This window comes from Oncorhynchus mykiss, chromosome 1 (genome assembly GCF_057628025.1).
Source record: "Oncorhynchus mykiss isolate SJ-2025 chromosome 1, ASM5762802v1, whole genome shotgun sequence".
NCBI classification, from domain to species: Eukaryota; Metazoa; Chordata; class Actinopteri; order Salmoniformes; family Salmonidae; genus Oncorhynchus; species Oncorhynchus mykiss.
Window position 1 is genome coordinate 47,810,394 of NC_143022.1, and position 26,417 is coordinate 47,836,810.

At 38.7% G+C, this 26,417-nt stretch overlaps 1 protein-coding gene across 44 annotated transcripts; it reads left to right on the plus strand.

Moving 5' to 3' along the window:
• The first annotated feature begins 6,247 nt into the window (after positions 1 to 6,247).
• On the plus strand, positions 6,248 to 23,768 carry LOC110523948 (paired box protein Pax-6). 44 transcript variants are annotated; one of them, XM_090183199.1, is made up of 15 exons: positions 9,859 to 9,949; positions 10,078 to 10,226; positions 12,874 to 12,951; positions 13,209 to 13,262; positions 13,998 to 14,021; positions 16,471 to 16,601; positions 16,911 to 16,952; positions 17,042 to 17,272; positions 17,584 to 17,749; positions 21,157 to 21,315; positions 21,628 to 21,710; positions 21,827 to 21,977; positions 22,241 to 22,353; positions 22,673 to 22,820; positions 22,948 to 23,768. In XM_090183199.1, exons 4-15 carry the CDS (start codon positions 13,250 to 13,252, stop codon positions 23,031 to 23,033), a joined length of 1,347 nt encoding a protein of 448 aa, XP_090039325.1. In that variant the 5' UTR covers positions 9,859 to 9,949; positions 10,078 to 10,226; positions 12,874 to 12,951; positions 13,209 to 13,249; the 3' UTR covers positions 23,034 to 23,768. The 44 variants fall into 44 exon arrangements, with proteins under 44 accessions (XP_090039351.1, XP_090039339.1, XP_021458908.1 ...); XM_090183213.1 differs by lacking the exons at positions 9,859 to 9,949; positions 16,911 to 16,952 and adding an exon at positions 7,584 to 7,945 and having other exon boundaries at positions 17,042 to 17,257; XM_021603233.3 differs by lacking the exons at positions 9,859 to 9,949; positions 13,998 to 14,021 and adding an exon at positions 7,584 to 7,945 and having other exon boundaries at positions 21,827 to 21,983.
• The last annotated feature ends 2,649 nt before the right edge of the window (positions 23,769 to 26,417 follow it).

Here is a 26,417-nt window from a genome sequence, read left to right on the forward strand (position 1 = left end):
GAAATTGAAAGTAATCTGACGATGTGCGCCACCTTGTTTTTTTCTCTCAACCAAAGGCAATAAGAGGAGAGAAGATGAGTTTGATCTGGTTGCAGTATGCATGTTGAAGGGGGTGTGTCGTCGACGATCATTCACTTCCCTTCATTCACCTCCAGAAGTTTACTCGAAAGATAAGTGAACCATTCCATCACCAAATTATAACATCTTTGGTCTGACAGATGTTTACGTGACACCCAGAATGCATTGTATAATGTCAACATACATGGCGCCACACATAGCTGGCAAATAGCTTTGCATTAGCTCATTACAATCAGTACAACCTTCAACAAAAGTATTTTACACTCATCAAAGGTGTCCACTACAATCTATGCAATAATCAGAATGCATTATTTGTCACCAGCACTTAAAAATATGTGAATAAAACTGTAAATACATTATGCTCTAAACATTTAGTATGTCAAAAGTTTGGACACACCTACTCATTCCAGGGTTTGTCTTTATTTTTACTATTTTCTACATTGCAGAATACTAGTGAAGACATCAAAACTATGAAATAACACATATAGAATCATGTAGTAACCAACAAAGTGTTAAACAAATATTTTATATTTGAGATTCTTCAAAGTTGCCACCCTTTGCCTTGATGACAGCTTTGCACACTCTTGGCATTCTCAACCAGCTTCATGAGGTAGTCACCTGGAATGCATTTCAATTAACAGGTGTGCTTTGTTAAATGTACATTTGTGGAATTTCTTTCCTTCTTAATGCGTTTGAGCCAATCAGTTGTGTTGTGACAAGGTAGGGGTGGTAATACAGAAGATATCCCTATTTGGTAAAATACCAAGTCCATATAATAGCAAGCAGCTCAAATAAGCAAAGAGAAACGACAGTCCATCATTACTTTAAGATATGAAGGTCAGTCAATATGGAACATTTCAAGAACTTTGAAAGTTTTTTCAAGTGCAGTCGCAAAAACCATCAAGCGCTATGATGAAACTGTCTATCATGAGGACCACCACAGGAAAGGAAGACCCAGAGTTACCTCTGCTGCAGAGGATACGTTCATTAGAATATCTGCACCTCAGATTGCAGCCCAAATAAATATTTCACAGAGTTCAAGTAACAGACACATCTCAACATCAACTGTTCAGAGGAGACTGTGTGAATCAGGCCTTCATCGTCGAATTGCTGCAAAGGAAGGCCCTAGAAATTGTCGAGGACTCCAGCCACCCTAGTCATGGACTGTTCTCTCTGCTGCCACGGAGCGCCAAGTCTAGGTCCAATAGGCTTCTAAACAGCTTCTACCCCCAAGCCATAAGACTCCTGAACATCTAGTCAAATGGCTACTCAGACTATTCGCATTGCCCCCCACCCCCCTCCCCTCTCCATACCACTGCCACTCTCTGTTGTCATCTATGCATAGTCACTTTAATTAACTCTACCTACATGTACATTCTACCTCAACTAACCGGTGCCCCCACACATTGGTTCTGTACCGGCATCCCCCTGTATATATTATTATTTAATTTTTTACTGCTGCTCTTTAATTACTTATTACTTTTATCTCTTATTCCTATCCATATTTTTGTAAACTGCACTGTTGGTTAGGGGCTCGTAAGTAAGCATAAGGTTACTTATGTAAGGTCTACTACACCTGTTGTATTCGGCGCATGTGACTAATAAAATTTGATTTGATTTTGATTTGATTTGACTACTAAAGGACACCAATAAGAAGAAGAGACATGCTTGGGCCAAGAAGCACGAGCAATGGACATTAGACCGGTAGAAATCTGTCCTTTGGTAAGATGAGTCCAAATTTGAGATTTGTGGTTCCAAACGCTGGGTCTTTGTGTCTTTGTGGTTCCAACCGCTGTGTCTTTGTGAACCGCTGTGTCTTTGTGAACGGATGATCTCCCCATATGTGGTTCCCACCGTGAAGCATGGAGGAGGTGTGATGGTGTGGAGGTGCTTTGCTGGTGAACCTGGCAGTGATTTATTTAGAATTCAAGGCACACTTAACCAGCATGGCTACCACAGCATTCGGCAGCGATACACCATCCCATTTGGTTTGAGTTTAGCAGGACTATCATTTGTTTTTCAACAGGACAATAACACAACACACCTCCAGGCTGTGTAAGGGCTATTTGAAAGAAGGAGAGTGATGGAGTCCTGCATCAGATGACCTGGCATCCACAATCAGCCGACCTCAACCCAATTGAGATGGCTTGGAATGAGTCGAACTGCAGAGTGAAGGAAAAGCAGCCAACAAGTGCTCAGCATATGTGGGGACTCCTTCAAGACTGTTGGAAAAGCATTCCAGGTGAAGCTGGTTGAGAGAATGCCAAGAGTGTGCAAAACTGTCATCAAGGCAAAGGGTGGGTATTTTGAAGAATCTCAAATATAAAATATGTTTTGATTTAACACTTTTTTGGTTACTACATGATCTATGTGTTCTTTCATAGTTTTGATGTCTTCACTATTATTCTACAAATAAAGTAAAACCCTTGAATGATTTGGTGTATCCAAACTTTTGACTGGTACTTTACGGTACTGTATATACATACATACATACATACATACATACATACATACATACTGTATGCTACAGTATGAATGACAACACGATATACTGAAAATAAGGCACTTACTTTGATAGGAACGCACACATGTCCAAAACTATTATTTGTAAGGAAAACAACAATGAAGGCAATGCGAGCGCCAGCCAGAAAATGTGCCAGGTAGTGCAAGACTGCGCAAATGTCAGCAAACTTGATCTGCGGAAACAATGTGGAAGTGCTTGGGCTCTCCTTGAAGAATGACGTTTGTCCGGCTCAGTAAACCCTCAAACATAAATTGTCCACAATACTGAAATGGGTTAGGGTTAGGGTTATGTAAATTAACTTCTATGTGAATTAATGAGGAGACAGAACACACCTCAATTCAATCTGTTGTTATATAATGAAAACTTGTTCGAAAATAATTTGAAACTGACAAGTTGAAACATAGCCTATAGATAATTAGCAGGCAGCGCAAATTAACTGTCCTGTTGCGTAACAATCACATTGAGGAACAGTGAGTGCATTCTGACATCACGTGAAACTAAAAACTCACACTGGGGTGACCGTTAGAGATATTTGGAACTCACTTGTGAAAAGGTTAAATGGGTAGTTTGTAAATGTGTAGAATGTGTTTGTTTTGGGTCCACACTGCTAAGTTAACTGATGTAAATTAGACTGTCACAGAGGATTTTCTTCTGAATAACTGGTCAGGGCACTTTCCATTCAGCTTCAGGTAACTTTGATTTAAGGTTTTATCACACCTGTAGTGACTACTTCTATCCGTCACGCCCATTGTTGCTTATCCATAGTTCACTAGATATATCAATGGAATTACACCCACCACAATGTAGAAAAACAGAATGCTTGGACGTGATCCCAACGCTGCCACCAATGTAGCGGAAGAAAGTGTTGGCTGCAACAGGGTCTCTAACCAGGGCTCATACGTGACAAAGTCAGCTCTAACGGCTGTTTCCCCACATTTATTGACAAATTATGAAAATGTATCCCCATTCTCCAATCAAAGACCTTCATCAATTCCACAAAAAACAGACAAATACGTTTTTTTTACTCCAATCTGGCAACCCTCATAAAATCGGACATAGCACCAATATCCCAATGTATTAAGGGAAAACAAGCATAGAAAACAGCATTGGCATTAATTTTTTTTTTAAAGTAAAAACATAACGCCACTATTAAATATAAATAAATGTGGGATACAAAAAATACGGTGTAGAACACCATTGTCCAAAATGCATTGCTCCAATAACTTTCAAAAGATTGTTCCTGAAGTTTGCCCCATAAAAATATATTTTCCTATGAATGGAGTCACACGAAAATGTGTATTTTCCTACAAATCAAGTCGCACACGAATGTGTGTATTTTCACACGAATTAAAAACGCACGAAATCTGCTGAAATACTTTTTGTACATATTTGCACGAATTGAGTGTGAGATTGTGTTGGTCCTATAGCCTATGCCTTCACTAACTCCCCACTTTCGTGTCATGGAAATGACAAATATGTAACTTTTTTCCCATAGAATTTGGTTCAATATTGTAGCTAGCCTATTGCATCAAAATCAATGTGAATGAAGAGTAGTTGGCAGCTGTCAATCTCAGTATTTCGCTTCACCCACGTCTATTACAAGGGTCACGGAGTAAGACCAAATCCTTCTGTTATCCTTCTTCATGTTCTCTAGTGTAGAAAGCAGCAACATGGACGCTGGCGGGATGAACAACAAAAACATGTCCATGAATGTTATTAAGGGTTTTGTTGTAGGAATACCAACAACTGCATGTTCTGATAATGTTTTTGTGCGCATAAAGAATCGTGTTGTCCTGTGAGAGAAGAGGGACAGTTTAATGATGGAGGGTCTTTCTGCCGGGTGCGTTTTCAAACAGGCTACATTGTAGATCGAACTGAGCCTTGTCACGTCGAGACAAAACCATTTCTAACCTACAGGACGTGCCTGTCGACTTTGAACAAATTGGGTCCAGTCACCCCGAGGCCCGAGGGAATGCAGTTAATGTTTCAGTCAAGGCTGGACGACGCGCAGAACAACAAATGAAACACTACATTTATTAGAATATTTCACAGAGAAGAGAAACATAGAAAAGGAACAAATACACAAATTGCCTACAATTGGCCTTAAAATAACTATGAAATACTTTCTTTAGATTGTTATTTTTCCCAGACCAGTATTTCCTCAAATAAATTGCTTGCTATTTTATGATAAATGTCATAACTGAATGGTGGCATGTGCTATGTATGATCAACTCATGCAGACTGCACATTTCCAGTGTAGACTATTAGCTCAGGAGAGTTGATTGCCAGATTATCTTTTTACAATTGATAGCCTATCCTCGAAATGGACTCCCATGCTATATTGTATGCTACTTAGCCTACAGCAATCTGATCAAAAAACAAGTTTTGCAAGTGCATGGGCCTATAAATTAGCCCTCCCAAACCACATGGGCAGACTTCTTGATGCACATCTAACCTAGGTCTATAAAGAAGAAAATCCAAATTGAACACAATCATTTTCAAGTATACCTCATTCCATCAAAACATCCGACAGTTATTCCAGTTTTGTCATGAGGTAATCCTTTATCGACTCACAGCTGTAATGTGGTAACATGGTCAGTCCCTGGACTTTTACCACCAGCTTCGCTGCAAACAAATGCTTGGGGATGTAGGCCCCTAGTTATTGCTACCACCGATCTGCATGGCTAGAATCAAGGCTAATAGTAAATGTTGGCCTTTGTTTTTAATTTTCTCAGTTTGAGTGAGCACCAGACTGGATCCCTGTACATTTATGGTGCACTGCATGAGCAAATGTTTTCCCAAACTTTTTAATTATATTTTTGACGGAAATATTTGGATTTTTTATTTTATTTTTTAAAACATTATTGTTATTATGTTAACATAATAATAGTAATAACAATACAAAAAAGCATTATAATTATTATGATGATGATTAGTAGTAATAGTAGTAGGCCTAATAGTAGTATTAATAATATTAATATTATTATTCATATTATTATTATTAAAGTGGGTCGTTCGTGAATGAACGGCTCTTTTTGAACGGCTCTTTTTGGTGAATGTCAGGAACCGAATCACATCTGTGAAAGAGACGTTCATTTGCTCCCTGATTTGCATACTGTTAGTACTGCCTTTTGAGCTCCAGACTACGATTAGGTCTATCTGTAGATAAATTATAAAAACGTTCTCTGAAGATTGTAATTCCTCACTGCAGGAAGAATAGATAGTGATGAAAGAGTCATTTTCTCGTCCACACACATTTTTGCAATGTGTTCATTTTCTCTCTCTTTTTTTGCAGACGTCGAATAATTTGGTAACGTAAAAACGTATTTCAACTGACATGTCACGATCTGACATAATGGCAGGCATATTGTAAGCTTTACATTAGATATTTGATATTGTTCCATGGTTTTAAGTACAGCCTACATTTTTAAGCGAAACTGAACGAAGAGCCGTTTGGAGCCAAATTAACGGCTCTTTTAGCTGTACCGAGACAAATGAGCCGCCTCACTGAAGAGACTCGGAATGCCCATCATTAATAAGTAGGTTTGGATATCTCCCGCTGCGATTTCCTAGTTAGCGGAGTGATAAGTGGTGTCCAAGGTGACGTGTAGCGGCACTACTGCCAATAACTGCCAAGTTGTGGATGATATTAGTCGAAAGTTTGTGGTAGAAGCGACATGGTAATTTCATATTCTCATCGACGTGGAAATAAATTGCAATTCACTAGGTTACAATGAAAACCATGGAGTCTAAACATCACAATCTATACATTATTATTTCTGTTTTATGATCAACACGGACTGGAAACGCAAGTGGATCTTTATTTTCTATCAGGTATGACTTTATACATCTTTCTCTGTCAACCAATACTCTTTATAGGCCTATGGCTTTCCAGGTGTGGTGGCTTGGATATATTGATCCTTGCTATTAAATAAAGCCGTTTACAAACACATTTCCCTATGCTTAATTGTTCCCACTGAGCTCCGAGGAAGCATGTTTATTGAACCCGAGGTAAGTCTTCACGTGATGCTAGAGTACGGAAAGTTGTCCAAAAAGATTGCTTAATTAAACAAGCTATAGGACATAAGGGACGTAAACGTAACCTTTTATGGATTTAATGCAACTACCGTTTTTTATGCAAACATGATTAAGTGTTAATAATATAAATAATAACAATTAATACAAATCATTTGTGTGTGTTATTAGGTTATATAGTTGATATAATCGCATTATTTGCCTAGATAGGCTCTTGTAAATTAGTAAAATAATGTGAGTATAACAACACGGCAGTGAGTGCACACTGAAGCTTACCTCATGACTAAATTGAGAGCCACTTTCCACACCTCCCTAATTAGTGGCATTTATCGAGGAATATGTTAGTCCTGCTGTCAGGATTAACAAGTGTTTGAAGTAAAGAATCTGGCAATGAACCATGTCCTGAAAAATGACAAAATCTTTGGTTATACTTCAAATTCTGAATATGGGTCAGCATCACAATTAATAAACACATATTGCCTGACCAGGTATAGCCATGGCAAACATTGTGTTACCCCCCTCCTTCCACAAATTAGTTATTCATGGTTTTATTCCACAACTTTTATTCATTCGGTAGTAGATCATTTCTGTCAAGTATAGCTTAGATACAATTTATAATTTGTCACCGGTAATACTCCAAGATCAATTGCCATACTACTAGTTAGCTGTTGAATATAATATTCATGTTCATAATCTTACGTTTCCCAGAACCGATCCTCTCATTAACCTCTGGTAAATCAATGGGTATATCAACACACATTCGCTTTGGTTGATATTTTAAAGTCTCTTGCTCTCTCTCTCTCTCTCTCTCTCTCTCTCTCTCTCTCTCCTTTCCTCCCTCCCCACTCTGTCACTGTGTTCCCAAGGATGACGTCAGCCGTATTCAGTGCGACCTCCCCTTATCATTTTTTTTTGTTCAAAACTTTTTAGGCGGTCGTCAAAGACCACTTTGCCCGAGGGAAAAGGAGCGACAAGATTACAGTCTTCTCCCATGGCTTGAGAGAGTACTTTCTGCTTATCCGAAAGGCATTAGGCTAATTGATAGTCTTCAACATAGCAATTGCAACTCGTGAATCTCGGCTGAGTTGTTCCAATGAATGGATTTACATTGAGATTTTTTTATTTTTTTTTACACTTGTTGATTTCAACCAATTCAATCCGCAGTCAAGTAACAAGATAACTCAACCACAAGACAAGAACAAGGCGGATTACGTCTTTCCAAATAATTCAATTATCCATTGGTGCTATTGTTACAACAGGTTGATCTGGGATCTTCTCATTGAATTGAGTGAAGAGGAAGTAATTGGGGTTTGTACATTACAATATAGCAAACGTTGTTAGCAGTGCACTGCATGGTTCTTCAGTGGGTCTATGGACATGAAAGACGGCTTTTGTTGCAGCCAACTGCAGTTTCAGGGTAAACTTGTAACGATGCCTTTTCGTCCATAGATGTGCATCAAAGCAATTATAACTGTATTTTCAACATTCTTTGACATAGTCATGTTTTACTTATTTGCATACATAACATGTTTGACCTATGCGGTGCATGCTCGGAACGCTTCATGAAATATTCAAATAAAATACCCTATTCAAACGCCCACCTTTAACTATTAACACATATTTTACTACACACAAACCTTCAAATCAATGCAACATTGAACGAGTAGCCTATAATTCATGAAACCTACTGAAAGTAGCATCTTGCTCTGCTATCTATACAAACCTGTTTTGATGGGCCAACTTCTGAAAACAAACATTTCACTCAAATAATTGACTATTTTTTCACAGTGTGTGCCAAAGTGTTTAGGCAACAATAAGAATTCACAGCAAGGATTTTAGAGGAGTGGAATGGAAGTTATGTGAAAGTATTAAACGAAGTTTCAGAACTTCACCACAGGGCTAGAGATGACAGTGCATGACGGTCGCGGCAGCTCATTATCCCGCTCCCATTCATCCGCCCTTTCATTGCGATGCAAACTCTTTGGCAGAGTCGTTTGTCTCCGCATTGTACTTTAGTTGGGAATGCAATGGTTGTCAGGACTCTTATTCAGTTTCAAGATAGTTTATTGATGAGCTCTGACTTTTAGCACTTTTCACATTTCAAAGGAAGTCAAGTGTACGCATCCACGACCACGACTTAATTTTATGGTCTGCGCGTTGCGACACTTTCACCCCTCTTTTAGGTTACCCCACCACGCCACAACCCCCCTCGTTTCTTATTCCACGACACGGAATCTGTTCCATTTGAACAAATGATTGGAACACCCCTAGCCGAGACTGGTTCTCCAATTGTAACCTAAAATGCAGGCAAGGAGGGGTTGCTTTGGAGTGCCAGGCATTCTACAAATGTAGTTCGGGTGTGTGGTCATGACTGCAAAGACATTTGGTTATATTTACGTCCTGTGTTATCTATAATCTAGAAGCCTCGACGCTGCGTCCTGCCTATCATTTGATCCATAGAAAATTAAGAAAGATCATCAGCCTCGGTATTATATTTATTTAGTCGGTAGATATTGTTTGTCATTTAGGGGTAAACAACCAAATCTACAAGATGTGATGTCAGTCAACAGCAACACGTGCAGGTTTGCGCTTGCTTCAGTGACTGCACTCTGCCCTTTAGGCTGCTGCGTAAAGATTGTAGGCTATGCAAAGCTTTCAAAAGCTACCGCCTAATAAATCCCTTACTGGAATAATTCAGTAAGCGGAATCTTTCAATTCAGCCTTTAGATGTTTAAAATAAATAAACGTTAACGTATCACACTATGCAAATGGTTAAAGCGGTGTTCTATTGGTTTTTATCAGTGAATTATCAGTCGTAAACTATCAAAAAATGAAGATGGACTGCAAATGGTTCATGTTGATCCGTTTGAGGTCGGCACGCAGCATGTGTTCACTGCCCTTACGTCCATTTGCAACTTCAGGTTCATGGTTAGTGTAGGAAATATTGTATGCGTTCCACGATCGTGGAGCCCTGTGAGTTGCACTTGCCCTCCCTTGCCCTCATCCAATAGCATTTTTAAAGGATATATTCCGTGTATGTGTGTGCGTGTGTGTGTACGCGCGCGCGCGTGTGTGTGTGTGTTAGAGAAGGAGAAATGAATGTGCATGTGCAGAGTGATTAGTGGGTTTGAAAAGCAAGCTCTGGCTTTGCCCGGTTTCCCGCTCTGGCACCACGAAGTAGGAGGAAGTGTTTCGCTAGAAGATGATGACAGAGGTCAGGCACTGCTAATGGGCCACTGAAGAGGAGTGGAGGCGAGGCACAGACCAGGAACACATACATTAATACACTAGTACCATCACCAATCAGCATAGGTGCGCTACTCTCTCCCTCTCTCTCTCTCCCTCTCTCTCTCTTTCTCTCTCTCTCTCACGAGCGCACATTTTCAGTCTCGCGCAGTCCTGACATCCCATTTTATTGTCAATATCTGCTTCCTTCACAGGGATTTCCATCTCTATTCAAGATCACTTGGAAAATATATACAAGGACAATTATTCGACGGTGCTATCCAGCACTGTGGCTCCGTCTCTTTTGCGCTCAGACTTATCAACAAGGGCTTTGGCTGCAGTGTACACAGGATGCCTCAAAAAGGTAAACTCCGATTTCTTGGCACTTAGTACCTACATTTCAGACAGCACACATTATTCACCCAACCATGCGTACCCCAACCAAGCTTACACATTACACGATTTTAGAGTGAAACATAAAATAAGGCTACGTGTTGAAAAGGCAAATTACAATTAAGTTAATAACTTGCAAGTTCTTGTTGTAATTTAGAAAGAGAATCCGATTGGCTCAAGTTTTCAGTGATGGTTATGTCGGCTTTGATGAAGGAACTTCGGCACACAGACTAGTGGCAGCCTAATTGGAACATTTCAGTCCGCCTCTTTCTTACTCTGGTATTGCTTGTATGCCGTCGTTGGTTGCGGATAGCTTAATGCTTATTTATAACAGGAAAGAGTAAAACGTCACGTTATGCCAGTAATCAGTCCAGAGAATGGGGACGCAATGATCCGATGAGCAAGGGTGTCAAGTTGAATCATACAGTCAGACTCACCCGGGCACCATCACAAAAAAAATGCTCTGTGAACTTTAGGAAAAAGTTAACCCTAACCCTTTTTCATGTATTAAATTACAATTGAAATAGTCCTACTTACTCAACACAAATAGTAAAGTGGTTTTCACATTTGCAGGATATATAGGCCTATGTGAAAACAGTTCAGAAATCCACTCATAATAAATAATACATGATTAAGCTTAGCCTGTAGCTATTTTTCCATCCAAAATAATGATGATGATGATAATGATTAGAATGAGTGCGTATTAGGCTACTTTTTACATGCTCTAGATAAAACAAGTAGAAGAAAATACAGACAAAACTCAACATCAAAACTTTGTTTATATTAGAGGTTCATTTTGATTGGGCTATTTATAACATTGGGATATGCATTACGCTTTTGACTCTTCCAGTACAATAGGCCAATTGCTTTATTCTAATTGCAAAAAAAATATGGTAGCTATTGGTCTAATGGTAGCTATGTTATTGTTGCTATATGGAGTTGTTCTGCATATAAATGAAGGGAATAATATAGGCCTTTACAAGTCTGAAGAAGCATGTTCAATTGAAATTCCAGTAGTTGTGGGTTAAAACGGGCAAAATACAGATGAGGCCCTTGTATTTTGCGGACTGCATCAAATAAATGATATAATTGTAGCTAGACCTGAACAAAAAGCAAATGATTGGGTTTTCATCATCTCATCTTAGTGTGAAGTAAGAAAAAATCAAATCAAATCCAAATCAAATGTATTTATACAGCCCTTCTTACATCAGCTGAAATCTCAAAGTGCTGTACAGAAATCCAGTCTAAAACCCCAAACAGCAAGCAATGCAGGTGTAGAGCACTAATAATTATATTTACAAGTAGGCTGCTTTCGGGTTAAGTTCATGCTTAAAACATTTTATTATTTTAGACATCAATATCAATATAAACTCAGAACCCTTTACTTTGCTTTTCCAACACTTTCCATTGCATCATTACATTTGAAAGCAATTAGCATGAGAAAAATGCAAAGAAATCTTTGTAGCTACACCTATCTACTTATAAACATCTACAATGACTGAACCAATAGCGCATGTAATTATTATTATTATTTTTTTAAATGATTATTAATTGTGAATTGTAATGATGTCTTAGTTGAATTTACACAGTTTCTTTCGAGTATTCTCCATTCATAGGAATAACACGTGCTGCACATCTTGGATGTATAGGCTATTTATTTGTGGATGTCCACTGTAAATACACATACAGTCCATCTCCTGTTTAAAAAGGAGGTGACAAAAAGGGAGAAAATCAAAGCTTGGACTATTTCCTTAGTGGCCTCCTTTTCGGCAAATGTTTTGAATGGGCTCTTTATGGCAATTGTCTTTTTCCAATTGAGCACCCGACTGAGCTGTTGAATATTATTATTATTTTAAACCTTAACCAAACACCAGTAACACAATTATCTCCAGATATGTATAACAATAAATTGCGTTTCTAATTTATAAAAATTAAAAAACTAAAAAAAGCAGAGGGATACGGGCACCGGGTCACGGCAAGCAGCAGTGGAACTGTGGCGGTGTGAGGGGTTTGTTGTTGTGCTGGGCATGGCCACAGTGGGAGGGGGTTGCTCCCTTCAGCTCTTTGTATTCCTGAGTTATTGGTACGGTTAGTACGAGGCTGGGTATATAGTTAGGGAGCCTCAGTTATACTCTCTGGATTCTGGTGTTGAAGCAGAAAGGACGCCATTGTTGAAATTCTGCAGGCTTTGTTGGAGAGCCTTCACCCCCTTCCCGATTTCACTTTCCAGAGCAGCCAACCGAGGTAGACGGCGTATGTCACTAGACGACTACATCTAAAGACATCTAAACGTATATTACTGAAGTTTTTAATTGTATGGAAAGGGGATGGACTGAAATGTTCATGGCCAATATAATAACAGTAATATTAACACGAAGAGCCCTGAACAATGTTGCACCTCTTAATATGCACATTTATTCAGAAATCCTTAATTGTATTTCTTTATTAAAGGTAGCCTACTCTCAATACACCTAAAATACAGTTAAAGCAGATAATATTGAACATTTTCTCAAATTACTGCAATGCTATTCATCTCATGAAATGAGTTGGAAAATACGTCTGACTTTATAAAAACGAAACTTAAGGTGTACTAATAAAATGTTTTGCTTTGTCCTTAGGGAGAATATATTAACTAGTGAGAAGCAGATGAGAGAGTCTTTAAATTGTTTTAAGCGGACAGTCCACACTGTTTCCAGGCAAGTTTAAACACTGAATATATATATTCCAAAACATATAGAACAACAGACGATATTGTGCTCTCGTATTATAAAATATGAATGGATAATAGCCTAATGCATCCTGAGTCATTCATGAGTAATAATAGTGCCCGCCGTAATTTTCTAATTGCACCAAATCAATGTCTGCGATGTGTATGTCTCCTTTGTATTGTATTAGTCTATTATTATCAGCATGCCAATACTGATCATTGTCATTCCTTTCCCATGACTAATAGAATACTATAACCGGGCCACGTGGGAATCTGGCGTTGCGTCCATGATGCAAAACAGTAAGTTGTGTTTTTTTCTGAGTAACTTATACTTTGAGCTGGAAAGAGGCAGGTGGCACATGACATTTATGCTGAAAGATGTTGGTTTGCATGTTTGTGTAGAATAAGGCCACTGCTTTTGGGCTTGTTTACATTTTATGAATTAGAAATTATTTTCATATTTTGTTCCACACAGTGGTCATTCTGTCATTGGAATTTGACTAGTATGCTTCCACTAACCTGTACGTGTAAGAACTGAAATAGAGCCCTACATCTGCAACTGTACTGTCATATCAGAGAAGGGGCTAGCAGGAAGTAAAGGCCTAGATTATTTTATTTATTGGCCAATTGCACAACTTCCAATGCAGTTGTTTTGACACACACACACACACACACACACACACACAGGAAGAAAGAAAGGTTATTCTTGATATGATAAAATAGCATTTCAGAAACGCCTGTTGGGGTATGCCAATTCACGTTGTTCATTATATGCTCTAACGGACATTGCATTCATCTCATGGAGAATGTGTAATGTTTATGAAGAGGTTATCCCTTCTATATTACCACAGTGTGGGCTACAATTGTATGCTTTGATGAGACGTTGAGTTTTTTTAACGAATGCATTGGACCTATAAACGTTAGAGCAGATTTGACATATTTGAGATGTTATTCAGTAATTCATAATGAATCATGTTGTGTGGTGGGCAGAGTGACAATAAAAAACATATATTTTCTTTCTTAATGCTGGACAAGAGGTGTATGACATCTGTAACGAAGGTGTGTGGAATAGCTTACCTCTCATTCTCTTAACTGAACGACACGTTTGTGCTGCAGTGTGCTTTCATATCTATGCCAATACATTATATTGCCTTGGCTTAGCCTTGAACCTCATGTATATTTCCATGTCAGGACTAAAATGTATTACGTTATAGACGTAGGATCAGATGGAAGATGTGACGCTCTACACTTGAAAGACCTCCAACCAAACAAAGCATTTGAATCTAGGTCAGTTTAAGTAGGGCATATGAAATAATTGAGCAGTGAGGTGAAGTCCCATATTCCCTCTCACATTTGAAAAAGAAATCTGAGGCCTTCAAATAAACGCAATAAACTGCACGAGTTTTTTCTTTGCTCATTAATTTTATTCGAGATTTTTTTCTAAAGACCAGACATATCGTGTCTGTTCCTCACCTTTTAAATGAGCCTACTGGCTACCAAAATATTAGGCCTAGGCTATATATTATAGCCTGTAATCAAGATTGTATAGGCGTATGCCATTATTCATGTCTTGTTACATATTTTAATGTGATGGTGATGTTATATGGGGTGGTCTTTTGAGCGAAATGCTGAGCAGATATGATTCCGGTGAGGCCTTTAGTTTGTCTGAAGGTCGCGGCTGGCTCTGCAGGCTTTGTGCTAATAACTCCTGGGTGTATATGAAACTGAGCGTCCAAATTGACGCCATATGTTTTCCTATTAATTGACTTGCAATAGAATACAAGGCGCATAATCATTGCCACCCGGCGAGATCGACAGCACTTACCGTTGGGAATTATATAATGATAAAGAATTAGGCCTAACCTTTCTAGTGAAACTTTTATATTATTATCTCTGTGTGGCAGTGATCAAGTGGATTTATTTGAGCACTATACGGGAGGCGTGTTCAAATCCAATAAATCTTCAATATGCTTTTCCCTGCTGACCTATCAAATGCACAAACACAATTGATTTAATCTAATCCTGGAATTAACCTAAAAAAATGACATAGCGATGGATTTTCTCTTACAGCAAGCAGTCTACCCCTAAGCAAATAGCCTATATTTCCACCCTGATTTTGGCTAGAATTTGTGACTTTAGCCCTATGGCAGTAGACAACAAATTCACAAACACATGTAGCCTAATGTTCTATTTGTAAGGCCTAATATAATATTATAATTGATGTAGGGCCTACCTATTTTTTAATTCGTATTTGAAAACAGTAACAAAACAGATATAAAACAAGGGAGTCTAAAGTCTCCAGCAGACTCATAAAAACAGTGTAAATATAGGCTGTGTTGTTTTTTGTTGCTTGAAAAAAAAGAATGTCACTTTTTATATATTAAGAGCGACGCGCGCTCCCATCCTCGTGCCCGCGCACAGCCCCCTGGCTACCATAAAATGAAGCTTCCCTTGAAGGGTAAATGAGTAGGGTCCAATTTAGTCTGAGTGATATCCAAATGCAGACAGCTAGGGTCGTTTTATCATGCTACTATTTGTCGTGATGATGCGATTTTCAAAAGCAGAGCAGTGTCATAAAGTGACATGCCTGCCACAAGTGCTCCAACTGATCTTTTCAATTAGCCTTCCATGCATGATCCAGGGCGACTTCCGCCTATTTCTAGAAATTAAGCTCAAACTTGACGTGCAGCTAGCTTTATTTTAAAGACAAATGTCAGCCAGGCTCATCATATTTTCCCACTCTTCTATATTTGGAGCTTATTTATTGCTAAGGAGCTTGTGCTCTTAGAGTCAATTTAACGTGAGGCTTCGAAGGGAAGGGAGCGGAGAACTAGAGCAGACGTAGGCGACTACAGGGAGGCTCCTTTTCCGTTTGACTTCAGGTTTGGTCTGGTTTTCTGGGCTATCCTAAGCTGGATATTGTTAATTGACTCGCATGAAAGTACTTGTTTACACGAGCGTTTGTGATGTTTTGGCTAGTGTAACAAACATCAAGTTGATATACATAGGATTAGGTGATGATTTGTTTGAAGTGTTGACATTATACTGTAATTACTACTTTATAATGCTGTGCAGCAAATAGCATTACGCTATTTGAGCTAAAGCTTTGCAAAGATGCGCAAATCTCGGCTCAGTGGGCTAGATATGTTTTGGTCCAGCTCATACAACACCGCTGAGGCTAATCAATGTTCTGCATGTGTGATTAGAACAATATTGTAGAAAATAATGATATTGCGTGCATATCCGGAAAGCATTTCAAACATCTGACAAATGAACAATGGCAATAATTACACACTATGCAAAGTCCAGGGTGATTTATTCTATGTTTGGTGCTGAACGTTCCGTTTAGTTTAGTCTCTTGTTTCTGCTTGATAACTTTTATTTGTGCATAGTTAACCACTAAACCGCTAGCATCGGAGACATCTGTAGTGAAGTGCCTAGCAGTTTTTAATCACAGCTCTTGATTCGTGGCTTAACTAAAGAGAGTGCAACCCCTGTCTCTGCCCAGGTCACAGCGGAGTGAATCAGCTTGGCGGAGTGTTCGTCAACGGCAGACCCCTGCCCGACTCAACCAGACAGAAAATAGTCGAGCTTGCTCACAGTGGCGCGCGGCCGTGCGATATATCCAGGATTCTGCAGGTGATAACACTGCATTCTTCTCTCTGTCTGCATAGTAAAACGCTTTAGAATAACATTTGCCTTGTGTAATTTGTATTTGGAACATACAACTAAATGCACAACCAACTATTGTTATTTCAAACCGTTTTAAGTTGCAGTTTTGATTTTGGATGGTGAATTACGAATTGTGGTTTGTGGTGATGCCAGGATATGTTAGGACACAACCTGCAAACATATCCATCCAAAGTAGAGATCCACTATCAGATGCATTTCAACAAAGTGCAAGTAAAATTACCGTATACCATTCAAGGTATATTTCTTGTGTTATAGACCCATGGTGATGCAAAAGTCCAAGTGCTGGACAATGAAAACGTAAGCGTAACAATGTTTGTAGTATACACATATATTACACATTAGTCTTGAATAATGTATGTGATTTGTGTCTATTGTTTTCTATTTAGGTGTCAAACGGCTGTGTGAGTAAGATTCTGGGCAGATACTATGAAACTGGCTCCATCAGACCAAGGGCGATCGGGGGTAGCAAACCAAGAGTAGCAACTCCCGAGGTGGTCGGAAAAATTGCCATATACAAGAGGGAGTGCCCGTCAATCTTCGCGTGGGAAATTCGTGACAGACTGCTTTCAGAGGGGGTCTGCACAAACGATAATATACCCAGTGTAAGTTCATTGAGTGTAAGTTACTACTCATACCATTTTATACTAATTAAAAATGAACTGAGTTAAATTACAATGAACAACTGACCTTAATATTGGTTATGATTATGCACCTGTTTCAGAACAATTACGCATTGCGATTGACGACATACATTTAGTTGATATTTTGTTTATTCCCCATTTTGATACCGAGTACATACCCAAATACATATTGTGAATGTGAGGGTATGCATGCAATTATGTGACAGATCACTTTACAAGCCAATGTGCCGTCACAACCAAGGGAAACGCTTTTAATTAATGTGAAGCATTTTGGGTTTGTCTTTCAGGTGTCATCGATAAACAGAGTACTGCGCAACCTGGCTAGCGAAAAGCAACAGATGGGCGCAGATGGCATGTATGAGAAGTTGAGAATGCTGAACGGTCAGACTGGGACGTGGGGAACCCGGCCGGGCTGGTACCCCGGAACCTCAGTGCCAGGACAGCCCAACACAGGTAGGAAAATCACTGGATTTGGCGTGAGGAGTGAGAATGTCTTTATTAGGTCATTTTATAACGAAAAGGTGTAATTATTAGCAATTTTGTATTATCATTATTATTATTGTTGTTGTTGTTGTCGTATATCATCATATCAGGCCTAATATTACCATCATTATTATTATTACAAAAAAATAAACAAACTAATATTTCCTTTTTATTTTATTGTTACAACCTTATTAGGCTACATTATTGAAAGTAGCAGGGAATATACTTTTTTTGTGGAAAATCTTAGAGGATATCAAAGTTCAGCTGATGTTGTTTGTCACTAATGCATCGGCTTTATTAGTCTTATTTGACCTATGCATGGAACTGTTAAATAGGCCTGTGCCATGCCCCGAAAATGATTCAAAGATTAGGCTACTTGCTATGATTCGACTAATTATTAACTTGCAAATTCTCGACATGTTTTTCGACAATTTTTTTTTTTTACAATAAGGTTGTCATTTCACAATTTAGTCTGTACGATTTAGTCTGCACGATTGATGCATTTCTAGGCCCATACTCTAAGCCTATTTCTGGAGCAGTTTGTCAATGAGTCCATATTTTCCCCATCCAAACTGCTTTAAGATGAACAAATGTGAAGCAGTGTGCGGTAGGCCTATCTGTACAAAGGATGTTTCTGTCACACTCAAGAATTTGTTATGGGAACAGTTCTGTCGCTATGTAATTGCTCATTAGAGAACGTTTTGTTTCTCATTAAGGCGACATGAATAAGCGTCTAGTTTGAGGAGACAGCTGTAGAAATGTTCCACGGGAGACCCATGGACACGATATGGCACCACTTGCCAATTAGACACGTCAGTTTTAAGAGAACTAAACAATAAAGGATGGACACTATTGAAATACAAATAACCGTTTTTTTGTCCTTCATAATATCTGCGTTTTTGTTGTTGTTGTTAACTACACCTGTCTCGAATGAGGAATCCCCAACAAATAAATAAATTAAGGTGAAAGGTGACCAAGTGCCAATAGTAACACATATATATTTTTATAGCAATTATTATTATTATTATTAAGTATTATTATTATTGATTTGGGGTGGTTAGAGCGTTAGGTCTGTAACCGAAAGGTTGCTGGATCGAATCCCAGAGCTGACCAGGTAAAAAGCCGTCGTTCTGCCCCTGAGCAAGGCAAATTAACCCACTGTTCCCCGTTAGGCCGTCATTGTAAATAATAATTTGTTCTTAACTGAATTACCTAGTTAAATAAAGGTGAAATAAAAAAATAAGTATAATAGTATCATAATTATCTAATTATAGACTATCAAGGCTGTTATATAATAATAACGATGATAAGAAGTGCTTCTGCTGTTGTTGTTTGTACTTTGAATGTATCTCTGTTATCCTGTCTATTCAAAATATGCCCAAAATGTTTGTGTGAACACCTCAGCCAGCTATACCAACATCGTATGTTCACTTATGTTCTGCCATAAGTGTCTATACTTCCATGGAGTGCGATTTCAGGGAAATTAAGAATCCATTACTCCGGAAGCATACGGCAGGGTGAGGTCTCAGAGGGGGAGAAATATGGTCTCAATCTGATAAACGCCACGCAACAGTGAATAAAATAGTGGATTCATCAGAGTGACAGGGCCCAAAGAGAGACAACTCTTTCATAAGGAGAGGGTGAAAGCTCTCGTTTGCGATTTCGTGTTTTTAGAGATCAACGTGACAGTTTTTCTTATCTTTTTTTCTTTATAGAGGGCTAAAGCTGTCTATGGGTTTTAGACACTTTCTCTTTCAGGGGGTCCCAGAATGTTTTTGGTTTCTATTGCTGAAAGATGCCGCAGTTGGTTCTCTATCTTTTGGCTTGTTTTACGCCTGACTGATTGCGACACGTGATACTAAGGAATGGTTTTATTTCCCAGCGCCTTTTATTAATGAAAACAAATCCCAAAATCTAGCGACAGTTGGTCTGACTGAGGGATAATAGAACGCACATTCACTCCTTTTTTTTTGACGGATTAGCTCCAAAACCATAGCGCACCGGTCACTGATAATCTTTCTTTTTGGACACAACAGGGACATTTAAAAGGGATAACTTTAATCTTCGCGTATGTTTATAATAATGTAATAAAACACCTTGTTCTGAATAATGCATTTGGTTTTGAAACAACACATCTGTCAGACAAGCATCGGCATAACTTCAGAGCAGAGTGAACAAAGCTACCCACATATGATGATGGGTCTCTGCTGATATATAGTCGTTCAAACATATCCGCACCTATATTATTGAGCATACCAATACGGCTTAAGAATAGGTATACTGAGCAACCTGCCCGTGCATGTAGAAAAAAAAACACGAACTGTGAAATGGTAATCAGTCACACAATAAACTGCCAAAGCAGATGTATCTAGGCCTACATAAATAGGTATAACGTTTGCTACGTAGGCATAATGTAATGGATAACAAGTATGCTGAATAAAGTGTCTAACAACGCCACTGACTGAGGCCCCTCAACTCACAGTTGGTTTCTCTGTCGCCTTTATGTAACAAACACTGTCTGAGCATAGAGATGTCTCATTCAATGTGTGCATTTTTTTTTCTTTTTTTTCTCCATGGCCTAAAGAAGCCATAAATCTGAACTGGCGTTGAACAGGGCATCTTAGGAGACAGTGATTAATGATAGTAGTGCATAAAGGTTAACATACTGAGCTGAAAAGTCTGTTGACTGGAATCCTCCATACAATGAGGGGCACTGCGAGCCTGGAGAGAATCCTTTTGTGGCCTCCAATTGTGTCCTCAAAATTCTACCCATGAAAGTTTGCCAACACCCTTCACAGACCATGAATTTAATAGTTCCCCTTACTCTCCTGGTATCGCCTGGTCGTGAAAAACGGGTTTAATTCAAGTGTTGTGGTTTATTTCAACGGGTGTACAAACGCCCATGTGGACATTTTAAAAAGGAAAGTTTGGATTTTAAAGCATTTCCTGGAATCTAAATAGGTTCTACCATGTTGTCTTATATTTCATCACCAGAAGTATTGCTACATGGTCATTAAAGAACTAAGCCAAAAATAAGAATTTCCCACAACATTGTATCGCCATTTTATATAGCCTGATGTAACTAATAATATCTGGTCAAAATAACACAATGAATTGTCAAACCCAGTCAATATCAGTTGGAAGAAGCAGAGAACGCAACAAGTCTCAACATTTCATATATTATAAGATCATGTTTTAGGCACAGGCGGGGTTTGGGCATATCCTCACAGGCCTCATTAAACTCTATGCAACGCAAAATAAACTCCAATGCAAGAAAATGAAATAATTGCGCTAACAACAGGTGCACCTCTTGCTATGCATGAAAGCTGAACAAAGAGTGATAGTTTGAATGGATTGATTTATTATTTATTTTTCAGATGGTTGCCCACCGTCAGACGGCGGAGGTGAGAACACTAATTCAATAAGTTCGAATGGAGAAGACTCGGATGAGACCCAAATGAGACTTCAGCTGAAAAGAAAATTGCAAAGGAACCGCACTTCGTTCACACAAGAACAGATAGAAGCGCTTGAGAAAGGTAAATTATACCGCCACTGTCACATGTTCTCGTCCAACTGTCGGACAAAGTAATCTCATTAATGAGCTGGTGATACTAAATTAGTATATTTGAAGCATAATTAAGGCATCAAGACTGACTCATAACTAGGCCTATTCATTTGGAACATTACCACAGATTGCTGTTTTCATTGGCGTACTTTGAACGGTTTCACTGCAAATGAGATTTTTCCCCCCACAACTGTAATAGTCTGAATGCTTTTGGAGGCATATTTGATGTATATCACATTTAATTACTTCCATTCTAGTTCTAAATAATGTATTTCTTTTTCAGAGTTTGAAAGAACTCACTATCCAGATGTTTTCGCAAGGGAAAGACTTGCTGCAAAAATTGACCTCCCAGAGGCCAGAATACAAGTACAGTGACCTCTCCTTCTGCCTATTAATATCGCCTTGAATTTAGGGACATTGTAATCACATTCAAAGAAGTGACCCATCCAACACTAATCATGGAAACATGAATGTGGTTTCAGGTGTGGTTTTCAAATAGAAGGGCAAAGTGGAGGAGAGAGGAGAAACTCCGGAATCAAAGGCGGCAAGCCAGTAACTCCTCCAGTCACATCCCTATCAGCAGCAGTTTCAGCACCAGTGTCTACCAGCCCATCCCACAGCCCACGACACCAGGTTGGAGTCAGTGATCTTTATCTTTAACAAAACGTCTTATTACATCATGTGCATTCCACCTTAATCTATTGTTGTAGGATCCATTTATGGGATTTTTTTAAGAACTGTAGCCTAATCAGTATGTAAAACAAAAATGTGTACAAATGTGGGTGATAGTCAGGAGTGCCACACAATCCATTCTATGTTCCTGCAAATGAATGTTGCAAATGGCAATCAGGTGCTGACTGGTCTCTAAAATAAATGTATATATCCTACCCCTGCAGTATCGTTCTCGTCAGGATCCATGTTGGGAAGACCAGACACAGCCCTTACAAACACATACAGTGCCCTGCCACCTATGCCAAGCTTCACCATGGCCAACAACCTGCCTATGCAAGTAAGTACATCACCGTCAGATACAATAATAAATGTAGCATTTTGGTGTTTTTTTTCTAATGACTTTGCATAGCATCCAAGTTATTTACCACAATAAATGTAAACCTATACAAAGTATACATACACGTCACAAGTGAATGCTAAGAACTGGCAATGCTGTAGTAAATACTATGTTGAATTTGTAAACTAAATATGATAGTGCATTATTTACGTTCCCATGGCTTAGTGTGGCCCATCCCTTAGTTGTTGGGACCATAGATATGAGATGCTGCTAGGTGACAGGTGAATCTGACTGTCATGTGTGCTGTTTACCCCCCCAGGCTCCTGTGCCCAGCCAGACCTCCTACTCCTGCATGCTGCCCACCAGTCCCTCAGTCAACGGGCGGAGCTACGACACGTACACCCCTCCTCATATGCAGGCACATATGAACAGCCAGTCAATGGCAGGCTCAGGAGGCAACTCAACAGGTAAGCAGAGAAACGGGGTCATGACAAAATAAACAAAAATCCAAGACATTATGAATCACCATTTGCAAACATGAGTAGGCATACATGGTGCCTGAACTGATCCACCGCTCTGTGTTTGTTGTGTCAGGTCTCATCTCTCCTGGAGTATCTGTTCCTGTCCAAGTGCCAGGCAGTGAAGCAGACATGTCCCAGTACTGGCCCAGGCTACAGTAGAGACACGACTACCGTCAACGTGTGACTCCTCGGATATTGTCTTGAACGAAGAGGCTGTCCAGCAGTATTTAATTACAGACAAGAGAAAATAGACTCTAAAAGACACTATTTTGTACTGGGATTGTGCCATTCTCTATCATTCTTTGGAGGCAAAGACTTGAAAAAGAAAAAAAGAGAAAGGACTTCTGTAAAGTGCCCGGTGTAACATCCTTAATGGGTGGAAAAAATATCTCTGTTCTCCGTTTCCAACTTATGTCATTTTTGGTGTATTTGTATATGGCCATTTGTATGTCATAATGAAAAAACAACAACGTGGATGGACTGTGAAACTGAGTTGTTCCTTGCTTCTGCTGAAAAGAAGATCATTTGTGAAGAATTTTCTGCCATTAATAGTTTTTGTCAACGTATATCAAGAAGCTCTCCCAGTCTGTGTACAGAATGTGGACTCTGGTGAAACAAGTTTGTATCATTCAAAGGCAGAGCTGGACCAGCAGGTACCAGCTGGGTACGAGAAGCCCATTTCTCTGTTCTTTTCTTTTCCAAAGCTTTCTGGCAGAATCATTGTAAATGGAAAGCATTAACCGCTAAAAAAAGAGGTGAAAAAAACAATTGGTAGCTAAAAACTGTAGATTGTGTCTTCGATATAATTCAGTTTGTTATGTCGAAATGTAAGTATTGGTCTTCCCTAGCAGTCTCCCGGACACAATTTCTATAATAAAGTTAATTTCATTTATATTTCTCTGAATATTCTATGTGTGTTTTATACACATCTTCAAGTAATTTCATTAAATTGGGTACAAGTTCTTTGTTATAGTTGTAGTTAAGAGTTTTACTTTATTCTGTCCCACTAAAACCTTTCACTGCAACAATGCATAGTAGCGCAAGGCCTCTATACATGTCTGAATTAACCATTCTTGATTGTACAAACAGACCAAAGCCTTTGTATATAATTTATGACACAACCTCCATTTCCTTTTGTAGTCTTCTGTTGCCAATTTTGTAAATATTTTGTTGACTTTTACGTAGACGCAGAGTTTTAAATGTTAGTTTATCAGCTAGTCTTTAACTTATGAGCCAAAACCAGACATGTCCTTATAGCGGGTTGACCAGACCTTTGCTTGTCAGCACTTTAATTTGTCTGACATGAGAGGATCCTGAAAAGTTACTTTTCACGAAAAGTTTTGCTCTATGACCCCCACAATCTTCATGAGAGTCGCCTGAGGTCGGTGAGTTAGAATCTATTAGGACCCCACTACCGAAAGCTGAGATTCACACGAACACGGAAATGTTGTGCTCCATGACCCACACAAGCCCATTAATGGGTGGTGAAAATGAACAAAAGTGAATGAGGGGTAGAATGTGGCAAAAACAAAGGGGTAAATATGGGTCTAAAAATAGCTAAATGATCCATGGTATGACCATCTGAAAACAATTCCACATGTTAGCTTAGTAGAACATCCCCCCAAGGCATAGGCTCAAGAGGGTTAGCTAGTAATAAAATATTTATTAAAAAGATAGGTGTCCAAATTATTGGCACCCCTGTTTTGAATACTCCGGCACCCTCCCCTTGCGAAGATAATGGCACTGAGCCTTTTAAAATAAATATTTTATGAGATTGGAGAACACATTGGGAGGGATCTTAGACCATTCCTCCATACAGAATCTTTCCAGATCCTTGATATCCTTCTTTCTGTGCTTATGGAGTGCCCTCTTCAATTCAAACCACAGGTTTTCAATGGGGTTCAAGTCCGGAGACTGAGATGGCCATTGCAAAATGTTGATTTTGTGTTCAATTAAGCATTTCTTTGTGGATTTTGATGTGTGCTTGCTTGGCGTTATTGTCTTGCTGGGTGATCGATCCACTTGCGGCCAAGTTTCAAACTCCTGGCAAAGCCAACCAGGTTTCTGGCTAAAATGTTTTGGTACTTGGTAAAGTTCATGATGCCGTTGACCTAACAAAGGCCCCAGGACCAGTGGAAGCAATACAGCGCCATAACAACAATGATCCACCACCATATTTTACAGTAGGTATGAGGTTCTTTTCCGCATATGCATCCTTCTTTCAATGCCAAACCCACCACTGGTGTGCGTGGCCAAAGAGCTCTATGTCATCTGACCATTGCACTGGTTCCAATCCAAGTGCCATTTAGCAAACTAAAGGCGTTTACACTTGTTGGTTTCACTCAATCAAACCTTTTTTCTGGCAACCATTTTAAAGAGTCTCATTGTAGATTTTGAGACTTGTTGACCCGAAGATGCGACCAAGTTCTGTATTTCTACAACTTTGGCCCATGGATTTGTCTCTGCTTCCCATACCATCTTCCTCACTGTGAGTGGAAACAAGATACATTTGCGTCCAATACCGGGCAAGTTTACCACTGTTCCAGTGGTTTTTAATCTTCTTAATTGTTGCCCTAATAGTGGTAAGTGGTGGATATATATATATATATATTATTTTTGGGTATTTTTTGGTACCCATTGCCTGGTACTCATTTCCTGATTTATGAAGGTCAACAACCATTTGTCTTTTTTCCTTTGTGAGTTCTCTGCCATTTCCCATGGTGATGGAGGACAAAGGGATTTTACATGTGTAAAGCCATAAACTGAGCTTAATTTAAAGTAACGAACGTATTAATGCAGATTACATTTAGTTTGATTTTATTTGTGATAATCTTTAGGGGTGGCAATAAATTTGACACATCTTTTTGAGAGAAAAAAATTGTATTACTTGTTAAATAAAATATATTTCTCGGAACAATTGTATTAGTATAAAAGAAGATAATTTCCCCAATTATTTTTAGCATAGAATATGCTGAGCATTTGTATTATTTATTTATACGGTCTTGTTTTGCTCATCTTTATCAAGTGCCAATCATTTTGGAGGTGACTGTAGCAATTTAAGAGTTTATTTCCAAAAAGCTATATTCACCAATTTTTCACATTTGTGTTTTTTCATCAAAATTGACTGCTTATAGGTACCTTCATGTGTGTAAATGTTAGTGTTCTCAGATTTTTAATTAATAGATTTTAGATGTGTATGAAAATGTTTTTTTTTGCAAAACACTATGTGTACATTGTTTAGCTGGAATGGAATTTTCAAATCCTGTATATTTGACTGTGATATGTAGTTGTCTCACCTAGCTATCTTAAGATGAATGCACAAACTTTAAGTCGTTCTGGATAAGAGCATCTGCTAAATTACTAAAATGTCAAATGTAAATGTTTTACATACAGATCTCATACTACTTACTGTATTGAATTATAATTTGTATTTTTTTTATATTGATGTCACAAATGTATCATTTGTACATTTCTTTATTAAAAATGTACGTATTTGTTACATTTGACTGTGTAAAACCAAGCAGTACTACTTATTTCTCTGAG

Bases quoted from the DNA above. Each gene is read 5' to 3' on its own strand.
- LOC110523948 (XM_021603124.3), top strand. The intron at 14,022-16,470 runs GTGTGTGGAATA...GTCTCTGCCCAG, and splicing joins GTATGACATCTGTAACGAAG to GTCACAGCGGAGTGAATCAG. The intron at 22,821-22,947 runs GTAAGCAGAGAA...TTGTTGTGTCAG, and splicing joins CTCAGGAGGCAACTCAACAG to GTCTCATCTCTCCTGGAGTA.